Source organism: Notamacropus eugenii, chromosome 5 (assembly GCF_028372415.1).
Source record: "Notamacropus eugenii isolate mMacEug1 chromosome 5, mMacEug1.pri_v2, whole genome shotgun sequence".
NCBI lineage: Eukaryota > Metazoa > Chordata > Mammalia > Diprotodontia > Macropodidae > Notamacropus > Notamacropus eugenii.
Genome location: NC_092876.1, coordinates 4,296,660 through 4,322,310, shown reverse-complemented (window position 1 = coordinate 4,322,310; position 25,651 = coordinate 4,296,660). Strand labels below are relative to the sequence as shown.

The 25,651-nt window shown below is 39.6% G+C and overlaps 1 protein-coding gene and 1 pseudogene across 2 annotated transcripts in view; one reads left to right on the top strand and one right to left on the bottom strand.

The window, feature by feature from the left end:
• Positions 1-1,073: 1,073 nt before the first annotated feature.
• On the top strand, positions 1,074-2,241 carry LOC140508177 (protein MEMO1-like; annotated as a pseudogene).
• Positions 2,242-2,527: 286 nt separating this feature from the next.
• The window catches only part of LOC140508150 (uncharacterized), a 28,565-nt gene continuing 5,441 nt past the window's right edge, over positions 2,528-25,651 (bottom strand). For both annotated transcript variants that reach the window (XM_072615917.1, XM_072615918.1), the window contains 3 exons: positions 14,113-14,239; positions 12,685-12,780; positions 2,528-4,563 (listed from right to left, as the gene is read on the bottom strand). In XM_072615917.1, coding sequence (XP_072472018.1) covers positions 2,894-4,563; positions 12,685-12,780; positions 14,113-14,239 — 1,893 coding nt within the window. In that variant the 3' untranslated portion in view covers positions 2,528-2,893. The remainder of the gene's footprint in view (positions 4,564-12,684; positions 12,781-14,112; positions 14,240-25,651) is intronic.

Below are 25,651 nucleotides of genomic sequence, written 5' to 3'. Positions count from 1 at the left end.
ACAGACAGCCTCAAGGGATAGATCACCCAGGAAGTGTCAGAACAAGAGAAGGATGACTCCCACCAGGAAGCCAGGCATAATGTCTAGGGACCTCCATCTTCCAGGGAAAGGCAGGACCTCATTGAACACATTCCTAACTCTTCTCTGCACAAAGAATCCTTGATGAAAAGGAAGAGAAGCTCTCTGGCTGAAGGCCTTCCCACATTGAGTTCTTACTGGGCTTGTGCCCAAGATGAATTTTCTGATGTCTAACAAGCTCAGAACTCTATTTGTATGGCTTTCCACATTCATTACAAGAATGATTTCTATTTTCTGTGATAGAAGATAGATGAGAAATAAGGAATGATGTTAGCCTGAATGATTTTCCATGTTGATTACATGAATGAGAATTACCCTCTATTGATGGATTCTCTGGTGCTTAGTAAAGGAAGAGAGTACAATAAAAGCTTTACCAGATTCTAGGCACTCACAAGGTTTCTCTCCAGTATGGCTTCTCTGAAGAGTAAGAACAGAACGATACTTGAACGCCTATCCAGACTGATTACATTCAAAAGCTCTTTCTTCATTATGGCTTTTATGATGTTCAGCAGACTGGAGGACTATGTGAATGTCTTTCCCCATTTATCACCTTCAAAAGGTTTGTCCTCAGTGGGGATTCTCTGATGATCTTCCAGAATGGAACAAAGGGTGAAAGCCTTTCCACATTTATGACATTCAAAAGGTTTCTCTCCAGTCTGGATTCTTTCATATACAGTAAGAGTTGCCTTCTGTGTGAAAGTCTTTCCATATTTATCACATACATGAGTTTCATAAGTTTTGTCTTGTGGGATGATCTAAAGTTTAGCAAGACAAGAGCTTCTTCTAAAAGCCTTTCCACATTGCTGACATTGATAAGGTTTCTCTGCAGCGCGGATCTGTTGATGGCCAACAAATCTGCTGTACTCTTGCAAATTCTTTCCACACTGAACACATTCATAAGATTTCTCTCCAGTGTGGATTCTCTCATGTGCAGTAAGACTGGAGTTCTGAGTCTGAGAGATATGGGGGTGGGGGTGGGGTCGAATGGTATTGGGGTGGCTAGGTGGTGGGCCCTGCCCCAAGGAGAAGTGGCAACTCAGGGGGCCAGTGCTGGGGCTGTCAAGGACCCCTTCTTCTGGTTGCCATCAGCATGTATGGTGATGAAGGACAGGGCCGCTGCTGCCATCTCCTCCTCTTCTTCCTCCTCCTCCTGGGTTGACTAGTTCTCTCCCTGTGGTGCCTCGTCCCCCCCTCAAGCCATTTCTGCAACCAATGCCACCTCTTCATTCATCCTCTTGCACCATGGGTGGCACAGATTTCAAGATGTGCAACCGAGTGATCTGCTGGGAAGCCAGCCATGCTGGGAGCTGGTCCACAGCTTCAGGTCCTCAAATGAATGCACAATTAGAAGATTGGCTTTCACAAGTACAGTACACAAAAAGACCTCATAGAGTCATTATTGCCCGCCATGCAGGATGTACTTATTGTGAGTCTTGTGCTGCTCATGCTTACAAACAAGTGGATCCATCTATTACCCAGAGAATATTCATTCTTGGGCCTTTCCATCATGTGCCCCTATCTCAAGGTGCACTTTCCAGTACGGGTATATATAGAATACCTCTGTATGGACCTTCATATTGATCAAAAGACTTACAGAGAGCTATGGAAGACAGGAATGTTGGAGCGCATCTCTGCAGACAGATGAAGATGAACACAGCATTGAAATGGATTTGCCTTATACTGCTAAAGCCATGGAAAGTCATAAGGATGAGTTTACCATTATTCCTATATTGGTGGGAGCTCTGAGTCAAAAGAACAGGAATTCAGAAAACTCTTTAGCAAATATCTAGCAGATCCTAGTAATTTCTTTGTGGTTTCTTCTGACTTCTGCCACTGTGGGTATGAGTATTATAGAACAACTAGACCCCGTATCTTTTAGCAATTACTTGAAGAAATACTATAACACAATATGGGGAAGATGTCCCGTTGGGATGTTACTAAATGCTATCCCAGAGCTCCAGAAGAATAGAATGAATATGAGCTTTTCATTTTTGAATTATGCCCAGTCAAGCCAGTGTAGAAACTGGCAAGACAGTTCAATGAGTTATGCGGCTGGAGCACTTACAGTCCACTGAAGCTCTGAATACTCAGGTATACCACCTGCACATACTCATTCTCTAAATGAGGTCCCAGCCTAGCCCTTACAAAGAAACAGTTCCTGGTCTTTAGGGACATAGAAATCTCAAAAGTAATAGAACTTTCTTCTCTTCTTTTTAGTAACTGTAGTCATTCTTTAATTGCAACTCATTATAAGATGCTTTCTTGTTTAGGACAATGGAAGGAAGGCTGGCCTCAAAATATTATTTAAAAGTGACGATGGATGTAAAGTCACGGTGGCAGATGGCTCTTCAAATACAACCTGTAAAGCATTTACCATATTCTAAATTTGCAGACCTGTACACACATATTCAGCTTTCAGAATAGTTTTGCAAATTATAAACAAACAAAAAAGGGTAGAAGCTTTTTAATAATGAAAATTGCATTTATAAATTATCTGCATTAGAATATAATAAATCGCCAGTATAACCAACTACTACCCATGTTGTACAACAATATCTTCTATTTTAGTTGCTAATAAAGGGCTACACAATCAAAAAAAAAAAAGAGTGGAGTTGTGTGTGAAAGCCTTTCCATATTGATTACATTTATAACGTTTCTCTCCCGTGTGAATTTTCTAATGTACAGCAAAATTGGCCTTCTGTATGAAAGGCTTTCCATAGTGATTACATTCATAAGATTTCTTTCCAGTATGGATGCTCTGATGATAAGTAAGGTTGTAATTGGAGGTGAAAGCCTTTCTGTATTGATTACATTCCTAAGGTTTCTCACCAGTGTGTTTTCTCTGATGATAAGTAAAATGGGACCTCTGTTTAAATGCCTTTCCACATTGATTACATTTATAAGGTTTCTCTCCAGTGTGGCTTCTCTGATGATAAGTAAAATGGGATCTCTGTATAAAAGCCTTTCCACATTGATTACATTTATAAGGTTTCTCTCCAGTGTGGATTCTCTGATGTGTAGCAAGACTGGAGCTCTGTGTGAAAGTCTTTCCACAATGAGCACATTCATAAGGTTTCTCTCCAGTGTGGATTCTCTGATGATAAATAAGGCTGTAGTTGGAGCTGAAAGCCTTTCCACATTGATTACATTCATAAGGTTTCTCTCTGGTGTGGCTCCTCTGATGTACAAGAAGATGAGAGCTTCTTCCAAAAGTCTTTCCACATTGATTACATTCATAAGGTTTCTCTCCAGTGTGAATTCTCTGATGTACAGCAAGACTGGAGCTGCAAGTGAAAGCCTTTCCACACTGATTACATTCATAAGGTTTCTCTCCAGTGTGGCTTCTCTGATGTACAACAAGATGAGAGCTTCTTCTAAAAGTCTTTCCACATTGATTACATTCATAAGGCTTCTCTCCAGTGTGGATTCTCTGATGTACAGCAAGACCAGAGATGCATGTGAAAGTTTTCTCACACTGATTACATTCATAAGGTTTCTCTCCAGTGTGGCTTCTCTGATCATAATTAAAAAGTGACTTCTGTTTAAACGCCTTTCCACATTGATTACATTTATAAGGTTTCTCTCCAGTGTGGCTTCTCTGATCATAATTAAAAAGTGACCTCTGTTTAAATGCCTTTCCACATTGATTACATTCATAAGGTTTCTCTCCAGTGTGGATTCTCTGATGTGTACCAAGGCTAGAGCTCTGTATAAAAGTCTTTTCCCACTGATCATCTTTATAAAATTTCTCTCCAGTGTGGACTCTCTGATGATACGTAAGGCTGTAGTTGTAGCTGAAAGTCTTTCCACATTGATTACATTCATAAGGTTTCTCTCCAGTGTGGATTCTCTGATGTACGGCAAGATGAGAACTTCTTCTAAAAGTCTTTCCACACTGACTACATTCATAAGGTTTCTCTCCAGTGTGTATTCTCTGATGTACAGCAAGACTGGAACTGCATGAGAAAGCCTTTCCACATTGATTACATTCATAAGGTTTCTCTCCAGTGTGAATTCTTTGATGTACAATAAGATGAGAGCTACTTCTAAAAGCCTTTCCACATTGATAACATTTATAAGGTTTTTCTCCGGTATGGATTCTCTGATGTACAGCAAGACTGGAGCTGCATGTGAAAGTCTTTCCACATTGATTACATTCATAAGGTTTCTCTCCACTATGGAGTGTCTGATGCATAAGGAAGGATGAGTGTTCTCTAAAAGTTTTACCCCATTCAGGACTCTCAGGTGGTTTTTCCTCTGTCTGAATTTTTTGATGGTTAATAAGGAATGACTGTTGATTCAAGTCCTTTTCACAATGATAATCATAAGGTTTCTCTCCTTTGTGGATTCTGAGAAATACATCACAGATTTGTTTCCCACTGATGTCACAGGGACCATCACTCATGAAGCTTCCCTTGTGTATTTCTTTCACAAAAGTGATTGGCTTTCCAGTAGTCTCTTGCATTTCAGGTCTAATCTCTCCTTCTGCAAGAAACAAACAATAAAACATATATACAGAGACACACGTACACACTTATAGAATTATAATCCCTTCCCTCTTTTGGCATAAAGTAAACTAAATGATTTATATCCTACTTATCCAGGCTAAGAGAAAAGTCTTCAAAATTAAATGGACAGAATCAATCATTTGAAAATGCCATTAGCTCACATCTGCAGGATAACTTGATTTACAAAGATCTTCACACACAATCACATTGGATCCTTACAAACATCCATGACAATGGCCGGACCCACATTCTCATTACATTCACAAGTCAAGCCATGAGCTCAGAGTGGCTGAGTGACCTGCCCAACATCTCAGCAGCTGAGACTACAACTCCAGCCCTGCAAGTGGGCAGGCTCTGTCCACAATACTAGATGGCTTTTCTCCACTGAACTTTCTTTTGTTTTGTTATTAAGAAAACATTTTATTATCGCTGTTGACTTATTCCCTTCTTCTCTTTCCCGACACATGATATTGAAAATAAGCCAATTAACAATCCCACGATAAGCTCTAAGGGTTCACATGAAAAGAAGCATCAATCAGCATGGCAGACTTCACCATCACCTTATTTTAATAAATTGCCACCATCACCCTCAACCTTGAGTAACCTCCATGCTGATCACTCAGCAGCCATCAACACTGGGCAAGAGCTTCCACCAAGAACAAGATTATGACTCTGTGAAGGCTCAGAGGTAGGTTAGATTTTTGTAGTAATATTTTTGCATTAAGGGATGTACATTGATATTTTAGACACAACAGTATTGCAAATGTAACAGACAATAGCATAGTGTAAACATAATGTCTGTATGCACAGGGAAATAAAACAATTCATGTGACTGGCTTTTTTGCTATTTCTGCTTTACTTGAGTGCTCTGGAACCGAATTCCCAGTATCTCCAAGGTGAGCCTGGATTTTTAACATTCTTATTTTGACTTCGACTCTTCTCCATAATTCTCCTCTCCTTCTTAAACCACTGTTAGCCTCATTCCTTGAGTTCTCATACATCCCATTGCACTAGATTTCTTTCCATTCTCAAACACCCTCTCTTCGCTGGAGCACTTAAAAGTGAGATTCCCAATCTGTTGCTTCTTCTCAAACCATCTCCTTGTTTCTACGCCAGACTGGGAGCTCCTTGAAAGCAGGGACTGGCTTTTTCCTTCCAAAAGCTTAGTTAAGTACCTAAATAACTAGAAGTGCTTAATCCATGAGGACTGGCTGACTTATAGGGCCTATGGCTGACACCAGGCCCCAGCCTTTACCTCAGTTCCTGTATTCTGTTCTCTTAGTTGGCAAATGCAGGTTCTGAGCCCCAAATCTGTTTCTGGCTCTTGCACCATACCCCTGCATTGAGTGACCTTTCTCTGGGTCAGATCCTGCTGGGACCTTACCAGACCCACCGTGGAGATCACAAAGACTTCTTTCTAGCTCCTCAAGTATCACATGCTATGGGAAACCTGGGAGTTTCTATCTCCAATTTCCCCAAACTAAGATTTCAAATCTTGGCCACCCCACAATAACTCCTATAAATATTTTTGTACATGTGGGCCCCCTTCTCATTCTTATGTTCTCTTTGGAGTACAATGCTGGAAGCAATAATTTTATAGCCCTTTGGGCACAGTTCCAAATTGCTCTCCAGATTGGCTGGGTCAGCTCACAGCTCCACCAACAAGGAATTAGTGTTCCAACTCTCTCATATCTTCTCCAACATTTATCATTTTCTTGTTTTGTCATGTTAGCCAATCCTATAGGTGTGATGTGATACCTCAGAGCTGTTTTGATTTGCATCTCTCTAATCAATAGTGATTTAGAGCATTTTTTCATATGACTATAGATGGCTTGAATTTCTTCCTCATCAACTGGGGAATGACTTGTACTCTTGTAAATTTGACTCAGTTCTCTCTATATATTTTAGAAATGAGAACTTTATCACAGATACTAGTTATAAAAATTCTTTCCCAGTTTTCTGCTTCCCTCTTAATCTTGATTGCATTGGCTTTATTTATGCAAAAACTTTTCAATTTAATGTAATCAAAATTATCCATTTTGCATTTCATAATGTTCTCTATTTCTTGTTTGGTCATAAATTCCTCCATTCTCCATAAATCTGATAAATGAACTATTCCTTGCTCTCCTAATCTATGTATAATATTAGCCTTTATACCTAGATTGTGTACCCATTTCAACATTATTCTGCTATATGGTATCAAGCGTTGGTCTCTGCCATGTTTCAGCAATACTATTTTCCAGTTTTACCAGCAGTTTTTGTCAAACAGTGAGTTCTTATCCCAGAAGCTGGGGTCTTTGGGTTTATCAAACAATAGATGCTACAATTACTGTCTACTGTGTCTTGTGTACCTAACCTATTCTACTGATCTATCCTTCTATTTCTCAGCCAGTAACAAGTGGTTTTGATGATTGCCACTTTATAATATAATTTAAGATCTGGTATGGCTAGGCCACCTTCCCTACCATTTCTTTTTGCTAATTCCCTTCATATTCTGGAACTTTTGTTCTTCCAGAGGAATTTTGATATTATTTTTTCTAGCTCTATAAAATAATTTTTTGGTACTTTGATTGGTATGGCACTGAATAAATAAATTAATTTAGGTATAATTATCATTTTTATTATATTAACTTGGCCTACCCACAAGCAACTGGTACTTTTTCCAATTATTCAGATCTGACTTTATTTGTTCAAAAAGCATTTTGTAATTGTATTCATATAGTCCCTGGGTTTGTTTTGGCAGGTAGACTCCCAAATATTTTATAGTGTTTACAGTAACTTTAAATGAGATTTCTCTTTCTATTTCTTGCTGTTGTTAATAATATACAGGAATTATTTTGTTAGTAATACATAGGAATGCAGATGATTTATGTGGGTTTATTTTGTATCCTGCAACTTTGCCAAAGTTATTTATTATTTCAAGTACTTATTTTTACTTGATTCTCTATGCATATCATCATATCATGTTTCTTTTCCTATTCTAATTCCTTCAATTTCTTTATCTTCTCTTGTTGCTAAAGGTAACATTTCTAGTAACATAACATAATAGCTCAGCCTACCCGTGAGCAACTGATATTTTTTCACCTACTTAGATCTGATTTTATTTGTGCACAAATTGTTCTGTAATTGTGTTGATATAGTCCCCTGGGTTTGTTTTGGCAGGTAGACTCCCAGATATTTTATAGTGTCTACCCTAGCTTTAAATGGATTTCTCTTTCTATCTCTTGCTGCTGGACTTTGTTAGTAATATGTAGAAATGCAGATGATTTAACCTGGGTTCATTTTGTAACCTGCAACTTTGCCAAAGTTGTTTATTATTTCAAGTAGTTTTTTACTTGATTCTCTGGGATTCTCTAAGTATATCATGATATCATCTGCAAAGAGTGATAACTTAGTTTCTTCTTTGCCTATTCTAATTCCTTCAGTTTCTTTTTCTTCTCTTATTGCTACAGCTAGCATTTCTAATACCATACTGAATAACAGTGGTGATAATGGACATCCTTGTTTCACCCCCCAATCTTAATGGAAATGCATCTAGCTTATCCTCATTACATATAATGCTAGCTGATAGTTTTAGGCAGATACTACTTATTCTTCTAAGGAAAGCTTCAATTATTCCTATGTTCTCTAGTGTTTTCAATAAGAATGGGTGTTATATTTTATCAAAAGCTTTTTCTGCATCTACTGGGCTAATCATATGGTTGTCGTTAGTTTTGTTGCTGGTATGATGAATTATGCTGATAGTTTTCCTAATATTGAACCAGCCCTGCATTCCTGGTGTAAATCCTACCTGATCAAAGTGTATTATTCTCTTGATACGTTGCTACAATCTTTTTGCTAATATTTTATTTAAAATTTTTGTATTTATATTCATTAGAGAAACTGGTCTATAATTTTCTTTCTCTGTTTTGACTCTTCCTTGTTTAGGTATCAGAATCATATTTGTATCATAAAAAGAATTTGTCATGTTTCTCAAATAGTCTATATAGTACAGGAATGAACTCTTCTTTAAATGTTTAATAGAATTCACTTGTAAATCCATCTGGCCCTGGATATTTTTTCCTAGGGAGTTCACTGATGACTTCTTCAATTTCTTTTTCTGAGATGGGGTTAAGTATTTTACTTCATCTTTTCTTAATCTGGGCAATTTATATTTTTGTAAACATTCATCCATTTCACTAAGATTGTCAAATTTATGGGCATACAGTTGGGCAAAGTAATTTCTAACTACTGTTTCAATTTCCTCCTCATTGGAGGGGAGTTCACCCTTTTCACTCTTGTAATTGGTAATTTGGTTTTCTTCTTTCTTTTTCTTTAATCAAATTGACCAAAGGTTTATCAATTTTATTGGCTTTTTGATAAAACCAGCTCTAAGTTTTATTTAGGAGTTTTAGTTTAGTAATAGTTTTCTTAATTTCAATTTTATTAATCTCTCCTTTGGTTTTCAGTATTTCTAATTTGGTATTTACTTGTTCTTTTTCTAGCTTTTTCAGTTGCATGCCCAATTCACTGATCTCCTCTTTCTCTATTTTATTCATGTAAGCACTCAGAGATATAAAACCTCCCCTAAGCACTGCTTTCACTGCATCCCTTAAGTTTTGATATGTTGTCTCGTTATCGTCATTCTCTTGAATGAAGTTATTGTTTCTATGATTTCTTGTTTGAACCACTCATTCTTTAAGATTACATTATTTAGTTTCCAATTTTTAGTCTATCTTTCCACGCCCCTTTATTACATTTAATTTTTATTGCATCATGATCTGAAAAAGTTGCATTGACTATTTCTTTTTCTGACTTTCTGCACTGGATTATGAGGTTTTAATGCCCTAGTACACAGTCAATTTTTGTGTATGTGCCATATACCACTGAGAAAAAGGCATATTCCTTTCTATTCTCATTCAGTTTTTTCCAGAGGTCTATCATATCTTCCTTTCACAGAATTCTACTTACCTCCTTAACTTCTTTCTTGTTTATTTTGAAGTTAGATTTATCAAGTTCAGAGACGGGGAAGCTGAGGTCCCCCACTAGTATAGTTTTACTGTCCACTTTCTCCTGTAGCTTCCTTAACTTCTCTTCTAAGAATCTGGATGCTATCACTTGGTGTAATATGTTTAGTAATGATGTTATTTCCTTGTTTATGGTGCCTTTTAGCAAGCTATAGTTTCCTTCTGTATCTCTTTCGATTAGATCTATTTTTGCTTTTGCTTTGTCTGAGATTAGGATTGCTATCCCTACTTTTTTTTTTTACTTCAGCTGAAGCATAATATATTCTATTCCAGCCTTTTGCCTTTACCTTTTGCCTTTAGTGTGTATCCCTCTGTTTCAAATATGTTTCCTGTAAACAACATACTGTAGGATTATGGTTTTTAATCCATTCTGCTATCCACTTCCATTTTATGGGAGAGTTCATCCCATTCCCATTCACAGTTACGATTACTATCTGTGACTTTCTCTCCATCCTATCCCTTCCCTTCCCCGCCCATGCTTGTATTTCTCCCTCCTCCCTTCCCTTTCTCAAAAGGTTTGCTTTTGACCATTGTCTCCTTCAGTCTTCCCTCCCTTCTTTCAGCCCCACTCCCTTTTACTCCCCTTTATCCTTGCTACTTCTTCCCTCCTTTTTTTCCCCTTTCCCCTCCTACTGGATATAGGGTAAGTTAGATTTCTGTAATTAACTGAGTACGTTATTTCCTCCTTGAACCAAATTCAATGACAGTAAAGCTCAAACAATGCTCATCTCCCTCCCTTCTTTCCCTCTACTACAATATGTTTTTGTGCCTCTTGCTGTGATGTAATTTACCCTTTTCTGCCTCCTCCTTTCCTCTTCTCTCATGACAATCCCTTTGTATCCTGTCCTTGTTTGTAAGATCCTAGGGTCTTTGCTTTTCTAAGTTGCTTCTTCCTCATGGTGATTGCCTTTTTCCTTGCTTTTAAAGTGGATCTCTGCTTCTGGGGCACAGGGAGCTTGGTCCCATATTTCTTGTGCTGGGAGCTTGGGGTCTGGTTGCTGGTTTTCTGTGTTGTGGCCTCTGGTTTTTTTAGCTAGAATCTACACAGTGTTGCAGCTTACCTGGTGCTGAGCTGGCTGGTGTGTGCCAAGGCCAAGGCCAGGTGAAGTCTTTCTGAGTTTCCCCAGATTTACACTTAAGCTCCTGGTGTGAGGTATTGGGGAGAGGTGATCTGGTCATGGAAGGTCTCTTCCTTCCCTACGGCTGCACTAGAGTACAGGCAGGCTCAGTAGCTGGTGAACCCCTGTCTGTGCTGGTGTCTGCACAATTCCCCTGGCTGAGCTAAGGAACATCTGGCACTTCCCTGCTCCACACTGCTAGCGCTCATGATCTCTTGCTGGTCCTCTGAGGTGGGGCTTGTTGAGTCACTTCCAGTCCTGCACTGGTCCCTTTCAGCCACAGCAAGAAGGAACCTTCCCGTCGATTTTCCTAGGCTCCCAAGCTGAAAGACTTCTGTGTCCCTTCTGCTGGCTCCACTATTCAGGGATTTTTCCTGGGGCAATGTTCTCTGGGTTTTTCAAGGTCAACAAAGGGAGGGCGAGAGCACTTAAAGTTTATTCCCCCATCTCGGTTCCCATAAGTTCAAGTAGGTAACTGTTAAACATTTAGTCTGAGGGCTGATAGGCCCAGGAGCGACTGCTGCTTCTCTCTTACTCAGTTCTACTGGAACTACAGGACTGTGCTGGGAGGATTGGGAATCCCCACAACTACCTGTGATTTAGCCCTACTGGGGCTGTTCCTGTTCCACTATAAGTGAGTCAGCGCTGGTGCAGCCTGTGCGTTCTGTCCTTCCCATCAACCTTCCTGGCTCTCCTGGGCAGGAAATTTGCCATACTCAGTCTTCCAATGGACTCTGCCACTCTATAATTTGTTCAGACCCACTCCTTAGAGGTACCTGAAGGAGTTAGTGGGAGAGCTCAAGTGAGTTGCTGCTTTCACTCTGCCACCTTGGCTCTGACTCCTCTTCCAACTTTCCTAATTCTCTTCAAGGCATCCTCCTACTAGTACAGGCTCACAAATGAGGTGTCATGAACCCACTGACTCTCACACATTCACACTTCTGATCCCCATATTTAATTTGCTGCAAACTCCTGGGATTCCACCTTGGTAACATCTCTCCCATACACCCTCTTCTCTAACAATACTGGCACTGTCTTGGTTCAGGCCCCAATCGCCTCACACCAGAGGTACTGCAAGAACCTGCTGCTTGCTTTAGCTGCCTCAAGTCTACCCTGGCTCCAGTTACTCCTCCATCCATATATCAAAGTTCATTTTCCTAAAGTTCTGTACTGGCCATGTCACCATGTACTCACCAACCTCCTGTGGCTCCCTAGCAAAAGGATCAAATACAAAATCCTCTCCAGATCTGTTAAGAACCTACCCCTTCATCATCTACCCTTCGCCTACTCTTCTAGCTTACTTTCACCTTAATTTCCCACCAAATATACTATATTTCAGTGGTCCAGTGCTGTCCTCTGTTCTGTGAACAGGACACTCCATTGCCTCACTCTGTGGGCTGTCCTCACCATCGCCATGCATACCATGAAGCCCTAGCTGGAGCCCTCCTTCACTTTAGGGCCTTCTCTCTCTCAATGAGCTCCAATTTTCCTGTCCATGACAGGTTTCTACACTGTTGTTGGTATGGTGTCTGTGACTTCCGGCAGAGCAGGGGATGTTTCTCGTATCTCTTATACTCCTGGTGCTTAGCAGAGGATCTGGCACATAGCAGGCACTTAGTAAATGCTCACTGACTTGAAAAAGGCCTTAGAAAGAGTTCATATTGGAACACTCACCTCTTTTCCACTTTCAGGGGAGTTCCATGCCCACAAATACCAAAAAATGACTTTTTGTAGGTTGTTAGATTTATTGCTGGAAGAGAGCTTGAAGGCCATGGTATTGATGACACTCATTTTACAGATGGGGAAACTGAGGTTCACTGGTTCAATGACTTGAACAGGATGCCATTGGTAAAAAGTGTCTCAAAAAGAATTTCAAGTCAGGTCTTCCTGCCCCTAGATCTATCACTTGCTTCACTCCCAACTCCAGAATCCTCTTCTAATCACAGCTCTCATACCTGCTTTCCCCTCACTCACCTGGATAATAACTCCTCAGTCCTTCTTGCTCCAGCAGCCAGGGTGCTTCCTTTTCCTCCAAATAAAAGATCAGATCTTCTCTGGGAACTGGCAGCCCTGGGCATGGGGAATCAGGGATAAGGATGGAGAAAAACTTGTAATTTAGTTCTGTTTAGGGAAAAAAGTGTCCATGCAAAGCTAGAGAATCGCTCCATCATGTTCACACAGATCTGGCTTATTCCCCCATTAATGTTTGTAAAGCAAGTAACCCAGAATAGGATGTGCCAGATCAGCCTTGGGCATCAGTAAAAGGGACCTTGATGAGTCAGCTTTGTCCCTGGCCCCTACCCCGCTCCTCACTCCCTGAAACCTACAAAAACCTTGCTCCTGTTCGTTCAGGGAGTCTTTGCCTCTGCTGGTGACATTCTCCTGCTGGGGTACTCAATGAACCTCAGTCAGTCAAATTCTGATTCTGGGCCAGTTTGTTTTTCCTGCCAGTGAGGGGCCTGCAAGCAAGGTCACAGGGTGGTTCCCAGAAGTCCTCAAGCAAGGTTTCCAAAGCACTGATTTTTGGGAGCTTTGAGGAAAGGTGGGGAGAAGATCATGGAGCCAATGTGGAGTCAGGAAATTTGGTCTTGGTGCCCCTTCTTCATAGGAGGGGGGGCTCACTGCATAGTCTGCACTATCTAGAAATTAGAGGTAGCTGGTAGTGCAGTGGAGACAGCCCTGGGCCTGGAGTCAGAAGGCCAGGGTTTAAATCCAGCCTCCAACCGTTAGCAGCTTTGTGCTGCTAAACAAGTCACTTAACCTCTGTTTGCTTCAGGTTTCTCAAATGTCAAATGAGGATAATTATATCACCTAATGACATCATATGGTGAAGAAAGCACTGAGCACAACAGCTGGGGAACAGCAGCAGAACAGCAATGCCGATTCCCTTCCTTCCTTTCCCACCATCTGGGCTGGAATTGGGGGCAATGGAAGGGAAGAGGAAGGACAAACATGCCCTACCAGGCACAGCTGGGAGCTGGGAGCTACAAACTGAGGCTGCTCACTTGGCCCCTCCCAAAGAGGAAAGGGGTGCAGGGCCAAGCCTCCTGAGCAGCGTGCAGACATTGGGCAGACACAATTCATGTCCAGGGAGAGGCTGGATTACCTGATGGGGGATGACTTCCACACCTGAGATGCTTTAACACTGATGTGATCTTGGACCTCAAGCTCCCTACAATTGGCAGGAGACAGGAGCAGCCAGGAAACCTCCCCGTTCTCTTCACACAGTGTACTGATCTTTCAAAGGAAACCCAGGCAGCAGGAGGACACTGTTTCTGGGACACAGGAGACCAATGCTTTTCCCTTTCTAGTAAGTGATAAATGCTCCAAAGCGAGCATACTCAGCAATGGACATATTCCCTCTTACAGAAGACTCAGAGAGGCCAGGGGAAGTGTCCTTACCCAGGGAGAGCAAGTTCCCAGCATTCTCCAGCATGACCTCTTTGTACAACTCCTTCTGAGGATGGTCCAAGAGGCCCCACTCCTCTGGGGTGAAGTCCACAGCCACATCCTGGAATGTCACCAACTCCTAAACCATCAAAAGTCACAAGACTTAGAGCAGAAGAGACTCCAGAATTCCTGCAGTCTAACCCTCATCAAGTGAGAGGAGGAAACTGAAGCAGAGAAAGGGGATTTATCCAAAGGTCATACCCTTGATGAGTGTCAGAGTCAACACTTGAAACCAAAGTCACTAAGAGCCCAATGGAATACTGAGAAAAGCAGTTGATGTGACCAGATGGAATAAAGCTGAGAAAGGTCTTACTATGGAATGTGTGTGAAAGTATGTATCCAAACTGGGAGGCAGGAGGATCTGGGGAGGAGAAAGAGAGAAGATGATGTGAAATTCCCTCATCAGATTCTGTGACAAGTTTGTGAGAAGTTCACAAGTATAGGGTATTCTGGGAAAGGGCAGGAATTTCTGTGTGATTACAGAAGAGGAAAGAAAAAGAAAAGATGTACTTTATTTCCTGAGAACTTAAAACAAAGTCTTCTCTACATCAACCATGAAAAGAATATATAAGACGTACTAATTAAATCTAGACTGAATTGAGGGGTATGAGACTTTCCAGTCAAGTAAAGGAGAATTCTCTGCTGTTACTTTGAGGGCTTCAGACTCGTCTGGGTTCGTGTCATGGCTCAAACATCTTATGCCTTTGCTTTAGGACTGCTTCTACTCATCAATAGCACATATTTATTATAAGATTTAGTTACAAGAGTTGGTCATTTTTGTGGTTCTTTGTGCTCAGAGAGGACCAAGTGACATCCCCTTGTCAGGGTCAAGGTGTGTCTGACTATGGGGCCCAAAGGACTCAACCACAAGTCAGGCACAAATAGTCCATGTGAACATTTGGGGTGGAGGTGGCTCTAAATCTGTCCATCTCTCCATTCTTTTGAGTTACTGCAATTCTGCTTGGCCCGCATAGCACAGCATGTTCTTTGATGCCGACACACCATGCAGGATGGTCCTCTGCCAGCGTCTCCCATGTCTCACAAACGATTACAGAATTCTTCAGAGATACTTGGGAAATGTCTTTTCATCACTTTTAACCACCATGTGAGAGCCTTACTTGCATGCTTTCTCCATACAATAGTCTTTAAGCAAATACAGTTTTGGCATTTGAACAACATGGGCAGTGCATTGGAAGCTTGAATGTGAATGCTTGGCCATCTAACTTGAGGAAGGACCTCAGGGTCCAGTACCTTAACCTGCCAGGCGAGCTTCAGAATCTTTCTAAGTTAATCAAAGTGGAAGGGATTCAGTTTCCTACAGTGCTAGTATACTGTCCAGCTATCGCAGGCATACAACAGTGAGGTTGGGACAATAGTTTTCTGTAGACCTTCAGTGTAGTGTGCAAAAAAAAAAATCTTTTCTTTCCACTTTCCTTCAGAGTCCCCCAAGCAGTGAGCTGTCTCTATCAAATAAGGTGTCAACTGTTAGAATTAGTTATCTGCCACAGAAAATAATCTGAGGAACAAAATTTGCTAGTAAATAATGATTAACTTGTAATAGTTGACAGGTTACCTTTAAATCAGGTCAACTAATTTCTCAGTAATTTTTAAAAATTTTTTATTTTTTTAAATTTTATTTATTTTCAGTGTTCTACAATCACTACCATATAACTTAGATTTTCTTTTTCCCCTCCTTCCCCCCTCCCTCTCCAAGACAGCACACAATTTTATATAGGTTCTACACATACATTCCTATTAAATACATGTTCACTATAGTCATGTTGTGTAGAAAAATTAAAATGAATGGTAGAAATCACAAAACAAACCAAAATACAATACAAAAGAAAATGATCTGCTACACTCTGGGATTGAATTCCATAGTTCTTTCTCTGGATGTGGAAGGCATTTTGCCTTAAAAGACCATTGTGGATTTTTTTAAGTCCCTGCATTGCAAAGAAGTTGCAAGTCTACCAGGAAAACTCTTGTGCACTGTGGTCACTGCTGTGCACAAAGTTCTCCTGGTTCTGCTTCTTTCACTCAGCATCAGATCATATAAGTCTTTCCAGGCCTCTCTGAAGTCTTCCTGTTCATCCTTTCTTATAGCACAATAGTATTCCATTACATTCATATACCATAATTTATTCAGCCATTCCCCAGTTGATGGGCATCCCCATGATTTCCAGTTTTTGGACATCATAGAGAGCTGCTATAAATATTTTGTACATGTGGGACCCTTGCCCATTTTTATGATCTCTTGGGGATACAGTCCTAGAAGCAATATTGCTGGGTCAAAGGGTATGTACATTTTTGTAACCCTTTGGGCATAGTTCCAAATTGCTCTCCAGAATGGCGGGATCAGCTCACAGCTCCACCAACAATGAATTAGTGTTCCAACTCTCCCACATCTTCTCCAACATTTATCATCTTCCTGTTTTGTCATATTTGCCAATCTGATAGGTGTGATGTGGTATCTCAGAGTTGTTTTGATTTGCATCTCTCTAATCAATAGTGATTTAGAGCATTTTTTTATATGACTATAGATAGCTTTAATTTCTTCCTCTGAAAACTGCCTGTTCATATCCTTTGACCATTTATCAATTAGGGAATGACTTGTATTCTTGTACATTTGACTCAGTTCTCTATATATTCTAGAAATGAGGTTTTTATCACAGATACTAGTTGCAAAAAATCTTTCCCTGTTTTCTGCTTCCCTCCAAATCTTGGTTGCACTGGGTTTGGTTGTGCAAAAACTTGTCAGTTTAATGTAATCAAAATTATCTTTTTGCACTTCATAATGTTCTCTATCTCTTTAGTTAAAAATTCTTCCCTTCTCCATAAATCTGATAAACACACTATTCCTTACTCCACTAATTTGTTTATAGTATCAATCTTTATACGTAGGTCATTTCTCAGTAATTTGTGACAAAGGAGTGATTTATAGTTTATTTTTATAACAGAAGAGGAAGAAAAAAATACATCAATCTTAGGAAACATGTCTGGAATATAATTCCACTGTACAAGGCAGGTAATCTGACAACTTACTCCTCCTGGGTTTTCTTAACCCAGATTCATCCTGTGTCTATCAACCTGTCTTTCAAAGTGAGATTACCCTAGAAGTCCTTGCTCTGCAGCTGATGAATTTTGCAACCAAAAGAATTACTTTAAAGGAGGCTAATGTCTGAAGAAAGACTAGAAAAGAGGAGCTTGTGGTTTGCAGTAAGCAGTCACACCCCATCCTCCAGCTGCCAGAAAGGGAAACATGACCTTAGACTATACTAGTCAACTTAGACTTAATATCCAGTTGAAGCAAAAATGAAAAGGAGTTAATCCACTAAAACTGGAAAGAGGAACTTAGCCTTCCATCAACACCCTTTCTCCAGCAGCCACAAAGGGGAACTTAGTCTTTGAAAACAGCTGTATAATCCAATAATTATTTTAGGCCTACAAAGATATGTGTCTTACTCCAAATAATCTGCTACTAAATAATAAACATCTTATCGGTCGGTGTATTCACTGAATCTATAGGAAACTTAGATATAAGAGAATATATATATGTGTGTGTGTGTATGTGTATGTGTGTGCGTGCATGTGTGTGTGTGTGTGTGTGTGTGTGTATTAGTCTGGCTTAGCTGTTAGGGATAACTTTTCCCAAAGAAGGGAACTTAATCATACGATCAAACTAAAAAATGAATCAAAGTAATTATATGCCTACTGATTTAAAGGTATTTCTTTTCAAAACCTCATCAGCTGTGTGTACATGATGGAACATGTACTGTTAAGAAATGTGAACTTATTCACAGGTTTAAAATTTCTCCATTTGCTGTAACCAATAGATGGCACTGTGCTGAATAGTGGAAAATTTCGATTTTTTTTTAACATTTGAAAAAAACACTTTATTTTCTTCCCAATTACATGTTAAGATTTTAAAAAATATTTTATCCCAAAGAGATCGTCAAAACGGGAAAAGGACCCACATGTAGAAAAATATTTATAGCAGCTCTTCTTGTGGTGGCTAAGAACTGGAAATGAGGGGGTGCCCATCAAGTAGGGCATGGCTGAACAAGCTGTGGTGCATGAATGTAAGGGAATACTGTTGTGCTACAAGAAATGATGAGCAGGAGGACTTCTAGGAAATGACGCTGAGTGAGCTGAGCAGAACCAGGAGAACACTGCAGAGAGTAACAGCCACGGTGTCTGATGACCGACTGTGAGAGAACTGGCTCTTCTCAGCAACGCAAGGACCTAAAACAATTCCAAAAGACTCATGATGGCAAATGACATCCACAGACAAAGAAATATGGATTCTGAACGCAGACCAAAGCAGGTTACTTTCTTTCTTCATGCTGTTTTATGCTTTTCTCACGGATACTCCAATTCGTTCTAATTCTATACAACATGACTAATATGAAAATACGTTTAAGAGGAATGTATATACAGAGCCTATTTTTGATTGCATGCTATCTTTGAGAGGCTGGGGAGGGAGCGGTTGACAATTTAAAATTTATGGAAGTGAATTTGAAAACTGAAATTAAATAAATTAACCGTTAAAAAAAGAAAAAATACACATTTGGTTTCTTGGTTTGTTTTCAGTTCCAAATTCTATCCCTCATTCCTTCTTTTCCTCCCCCTTCACTTAGACAGTGAACAATCAGATGCATGTTATCTGTACGCAATCATGTGAAACATTTCCATGTTAGTCATTTGGTAGAGGAAGACTTTAAAAACAAAAAGCCTGAGATAAAGTGAAAGACGCCATGCTTCAGTCTCTCCTCCGCTCCCATCGGCTCTTCCTCTGGGGGGGGGGGGGGGGGGGGGGGGGCAGCAGGTCTCATTTGTCCTTCGACATTTCTGGGATCTCTTTCTTCTTGAAAATACCGAATCATTCCCAGTTCTTCGATGAACAGTCCTGCTGCTGCCGGGTACAACATTCTGCGGGGTCTTCACTTCATCTTGCCTCATTCATGGAAGTCTCTCCAGGTTTTTCTGAAATCACCCTGCCTGTCATTTCTTATACCACAATAGTATTTCATTACAATCATTCCCAAGTTAAAGGGCATTCCTTTGGTTTCCTCTGCTCAGACACCACAAAAAGAACTCCTATAAATATTTTTGTACAAATATATGCTTCCCTATCCCCCCCCCCCCCCCATTTTTTATGTCTTTGAAATACACACCTAGCAGTGATACTGCTGGATCAAAGGGTATGTAGAGTTTCATAACTCTTTGGGCATAGTTTCAAATTCTTCTCCAGGATGAGTTCATAACTCCACCAACAGTGCATGGGTATCACAGTTTTCCCACCTCCCTTCCAAGATTCATTATTTTCTTTTCTTACCATAACACCAATCTGAGAGGTGGGAGGTAGTACCTCAGAATTGTGTAGATCAGCATTTCTCTAATTGATGGTGATTCAGAACATTTTTCTATGACCACAGATAGTTTTGACTTCTTTGTCTAAAAATTTCCTATTCATATCCTTTGGCCATTTATCAATTGTGGAATGACTTCTTTTTTTTTAAAATTAGACTGAGTTCTCTACATATTTAAGAAATTAGGCCTTTATGAGGGATACTTTTCAGAAAAAAAATTTCCCCTACTTTTCAGCATTCCTTATAATTTTGGTTGCATTGGTTTTGTATGTGTTTTAATTTTACAGGAATAAAAGGGCTGACTTTGCATTTTATAACGTCCTCTGTCTCTTGTTTGGTCAGATGTCCTTCCTTTACCCAGAAAGCTGACAGAGAAATGATCTCACGCTCTCCTAGAACACTCGTGGTGTCCCCCTTTATGTTGGTATACAGTGAGAGATGTTGATCTCTATGTAGCTTCTGCCATTCTGTCTTTCCCAGCATTTTTTGGTAAAATAATGAGTTTTTTGTTCCAAAAGCTTGGATATTTGGGTTTATCACACACCAGTTTACTAGGGTTACATACTATAAGGTAACTGTAACTGATGTATCCCATTGACTCATCACTCTACGGCACAGCCAGTACCAAATCCTTTCTCTAATGACCACTTTCTAATACAGTCTGAGATCTAATACGGCTGGACCGCTTTCCTTCAGAGTCTGATTCCCTGAGTACCCCTGATGTCCTGGACTTCTTGGAGAGCCTCTATTGTTTTGTTATTAGTGTCAGGCCAAAATTAGCACAAGCACCAGAGAATCAGTCTGCCTTCTGTTATCCAGTTACATGGCAATAAGAGTAATTGTGGAGGGTTCCTTCGTACAATAAAAAAGCAAAATCTAATAAATTTAGGCTGTATTTCAGCTAATTCATGAGAAAGTCATTGAGATTCCTCAAGAGAAATTTAGGACCTAAACACACCTCTACGACTCTGGAAATTGGGAGAACAAGTCAAGAGAGTGAGTTACGAAGCCTACTGACTGACCATATACAGGAGAGGCTGGCAACACCCAAAAACACCTTGATACATGGCAAGAGTCATCTGTATTTCCAGCCTTCCACATGCAGGACGTCTGCATGGCCAATGAGCACAGAATGCCACGGTCTTCCATTTTCACTAGGGTATTGGTCACTTTATTGGAGATTTTGACATTTGGCAATAATTCTCCGTTCATGTATAAAACGGTCTGTTTTATCATTGTGATTCCTTCTTAAAAACACCTTACTCACACTCCATTTTTAACCCATAGATCACCTTTCACTTTCTTTACTCTATTTTATTTTGGAACAATTAAGGTATTTATTGATATTTTACACTTTTTGTGATTAACAAAAATTTAGAATTCCCTTTTTTCCCGCAACTGGGGTCTCCTGAGTCACTGTCCTTCATTGCACAGTAGTCATCATGTGGGCTTTCACTGCAGGAAGGCAATCCTCTTACTGATAACTGATCTCTGATTCCCTAACTTATACCCCAAAAAGCTATTCCAAATCCCTTTCCTTTGCAGGTCTCCCACATCCATCACTCCCCACCATGGGATAGGGTTATGAACTCCAAACCTCCGTGGGAGGAGAAAGCTCATTTCAGACATCTCGTTTCTCATCTGGCTCAACATCTTTGGGACTTCTCTGACTGCTCCACCGTGCCCTTTAAATGGGGTACCTTCTCCTCTCTCCAACCTGTTTTCATGATTTTTTTGTGTGTTGTCTTCCTCTGTTAGACTGCCAGGTCCCTGAGGCTAAGTGACTTCTGAAAGCCAGCAGGAGAAAGACTTTCAAATACCATGCAAAGGACACTGAAATATGCAAGACTATTCCAAAGCCACTACAAATGAGGAGAGAATGGAAGAAAGAGCAGTGATGCTCAGTATGCAGCCCAGGGAGACCTATCCTGCAAATGTGAGCTTAGTAAAGTGGGACAAAAAGTGGATGCTCAATGATAAAAAGAAAAAAGAGAGAGACAAATATATTTAGAAAGAAAATCAGAACTGAAGAGAATTGGTTTTTTTGCACTCCATTTAACTTTTCCAAAAATTAACCATGGTCTAGGGCCAAAAGGTACTGTAAACAAATGTAAAAAAATGCAGAAATTATCAATGTATCTTTTTTCTCTATAATAAAATAAGAATGGAAATTAGTTCAGAGACCACAACAGATTCAAATCCAAATGGAGACATTGATATTTTCACTTTTCATACAATACTAATAAAATTAAGGGGGCAGCGAGGCGGCAGAGTGAATAGAATATGATGTCTCAAGTCAGGAAAATTTGAGTTCATATATGGCCTCAGACCCTTACTGGCTGAGTGATCCTGGATAAGTCACTTGACTCTGCCTCAGTTTCCTCCTATGTAAAATGAGCTGGAGAAAAAGAAAACCACCCCAATCTTGGCCAAGAGAATCCCACACGGGCCACAAAGAGCTGGACGTGATGGAACATGAATAACAACAACAACAAAGGTATGAAGGCGATATCTGAGAGGAATGAAAGAAGAAAGACCTTCCATAAAAAGGCCTGATGGTGCATCCACACCACAACATCCAGTGTGAAGCTGCGCTCACCAGAGAGATGACGTCATGGTGCTCATGACCATTGGGAAGAATAGGAGGACTGTCACTGACAGCACACGCTGACATGACACTCTAGAAAACAAAACTAAGGTGCAAGAAAGAGAAGTGCATTCCAAGAAGAAGTAAGGAATACTCTACCATTAAGAGAGGCTGAAGAGGGAAACCTATCTCACATCAAAGAAGCAGAGAAGAGCAATGACAGTGAAGGGGAGGTGGGGGAGGTGGGAAGGGAGGGTGTGTTCCTTACTCTAATCCAAATTGGCTCCAAGAGGGAACAACGTATCTGCTGAGCTGGGGACAGAGATCCATCTCATCCTATGTGGAAATACAAAGGGACAGGAATGGGAGGCAGGGACTGACAGAAGGAAGGGCAGGTTAGGGAGGCATTGGTCAGAAATAAAACACTGGTGAAGACAGAGAGCATGAAAGGTGAGAGAATGTGAGGAAGGGAAACACACAGTTATTGATCATCACTATAAAAATGAATTTAGTGCACTTACCCATAAAGGGAAGTGGAGAGCAGAATGAAGTAAAACCAGAATCCTACAACAGGCTGTTTTCCAGAAATATTTAAAGCAGAGATAAGCAGAGTAAAAGGTAAGGGCTGGAACAGAAACATAGACACCAAATGGTACAGCATCTAAGTTTGAAAGAGCAACGTTAATGAGTTATAGAAGGAAACAGACAATAAACTATACTAGAGTGGGACCTCAATTTTCCCCTCTCAGAACTAGATAAATCTAACTAAAAAAACAAACAAGAAAGAAGTTAAGGAGGCAAATTTTAGAAAACACAGATGGCTAGGCCTTTGGAGAACAGAATAAACCGTTTTTCTCAGCAGTACATGGCATTTACACAAAAAACTGCCCACAAATTAGAGCATGAAAACCTCAGAATCAAATGCAGAGAAGCAGAAATATAAAATGCATCCTATTCAGATGATAAGACCATAAAAATTACATTCAATAAAGGGCAGTGAAAAGATAGATTAAAAATTAATTGTAAATTTATTCATCTAATCCAAAAGAATAAAGAATACATCACAGAAATCAATAATTTCATTAAGATAATGACAACAATAAGACAACATAACAGTGAAGGCAGTACTTGGGGGAAAATGTGTGTATCCAAACAGTTACCTCAATCAAACAGAGAAAGAGCAGATCAATAATTTGGACATGCTGCTAAAAAGACAAGGAAAAGAATAAATTAAAAACTCCCAACTGAACACCAAAATGGAAATTGTGAAAATCAAAACAGAGTTTAATAAAATTAAAAAGAAACCCACTGAGCTAATAAAACCAGCAGCTGGTTTTAGGAAAAAAGCCAATAAAATAGATGAACCAATGATTAAAAAAGAAAAGAAAACAAATACCTAGTATCAAAAATGAAAGGAATGAAGAGAAAATTAAAGCAATTATTAGGACCTAATTTGACCAAATATACACCAATAAATCTGATAATCTAACTGAAGTGGATGAATATTTACAAAAATATAAATTGTCCAGATTAGCAGAAGAGGAAATACAACACTTAACTAACTCAATCTCAGAGAAATGAAATTGAACAAGCTATCAATGGACTCTGTAAAAAAAAAAAAATCTGTAAGACTAGATGGATTCACAAGAGAATTTTACCAAACATTTAAAAAACAATCAATTCCAATATTACACGAACTATTTGGAAAAACTGGCAAAGAGATTCCTTTTATCCAATAAATATGTTGCTGAGACTTAAACCAGGAAGAAGAAAATCAGAGAAGGAAAATACAAATTTCCCTTGAATACTGATAGAAAAAAACTAAATAAAATACCAGCAAGGAGATTACAGCAAAAAGTATCCCAACGATAAGACCAGGTGAGAGTTATGCCAGGAATGGAGGGTTAGTTCAGTATTAGGAAATAATCAGCCTAACTGACCACGTCAATAACAAAACCAAAAGAAATCATGTGATTATCTCAACAGATGCAGAAAAAGCCTTTGATAAAATACAAAGTCCATTCCTCTTAAAAGCACAGGAAAAAATGGAGCTTTTAATGAAACAATAAGTAACACCTATCTAAAACTGTCACCAAGCATTGTCTGTGCTGGGGGTAAGCCAGAGACCTTCCCAGTAAGATCAGGGTGCAGCAAGGCTGCCCAGTGTCACCACTACTACACACTCTTGTACTAGAAATGCTCCCTACAGCAATAAGAGGGAAAAAAAGAAATGGAAGAATTTGAATAAGCAAGGAGAAAACAAGTCTCTCACTCTCTGCAGATGATATGACCCTACGCCTGCAGAATCATCTAAAAGCCACTTAAAATAATTAACAACTTTAATAAAGTTACAAGATATAAAATAAACCCATAGAATTCATCAACATTTCTATATGTTACCAACAAAAGACAGAAGGAGAAATTCCACTTAAAGTAACTGTGGACAAATTCCTGGAGTCTACTTTCCAAGACAAACCCAGGAACTATAAGAACTCAATCACAAAACATGTTCACACAAACGAAGGCAGATCTAAACAAGTGGAAAGTTATGAACTGCTCAAGGGTAGGCTGAGCCAATAAAATAATCTGACAATTCTTCCTAAATTAATGTATGCATTCGGTGCTACATCAATTCCCAACCTTTTGGCACAAAAACTGTTAGGCAACCTAGAAAACCGTGTAGCAGAAACTTGGTATGGACCAAAACCTCACATACTCTGCTAGGATAAGGTCAAAACGGGGACATGATTTAGACGTAACAGGTGATCCCATACGCAGATTGAGGAATCATGCAATATTGACCTGTCAGATCTACAGATAGGTGAAGAATTTAGCACCAGAGAAAAGACAGAACACATTACCACATATAAAATGGATCATTTTGATTGTGTTAAATTAAATTAAAAAGGGTTTTTTGCAGAAACAAAAACAATGCAACCAAGATTAGAAAGAAAGCTGATAACTGAAAAAAATTCACAGCAAGTATCTCTGACAAAAGTCTCATCTCAACTACACAGTGAACTGAGCCAAATGTATAAGAATACAAGTCATAACCCAACTGGTAAATGGTCAAAGGATAGGAACAGGCAGATTCCAGGTGAAGAAATCAAAGCTATTTACAATACCATAAAAATGTTCTAAATCTGTACCAACGGGAGAAATACAAATTAAAACAACTCTGAGGTACTACCTCATACCTATTAAATTGGCTAATAAATCAAAAAAGGAAAATGATAAATACTGGAGGGGTGTAGGAAAAGTGGGATACTAATACACCAGTGGTGGAGTTGTGAACTGATCCAGCCATTCTGGAGAGCAACTTGGAAGTATACTTCATGGGCTATAAAACTGCATACTCTTTTACCTAACAATACCACAACTAAGTTGGTATAGCAAAGATTTTTTTTTTTAAAGGGAAAAGATCAATTTATACTAGGCTATTCATAACAGCTTTTTGTGGTGGCAAAGAACTGGAAATTGAGGAGATACCGATTAATTGAGAGAGGTCTTTACAAGGTGTGGTATACGATTGCAA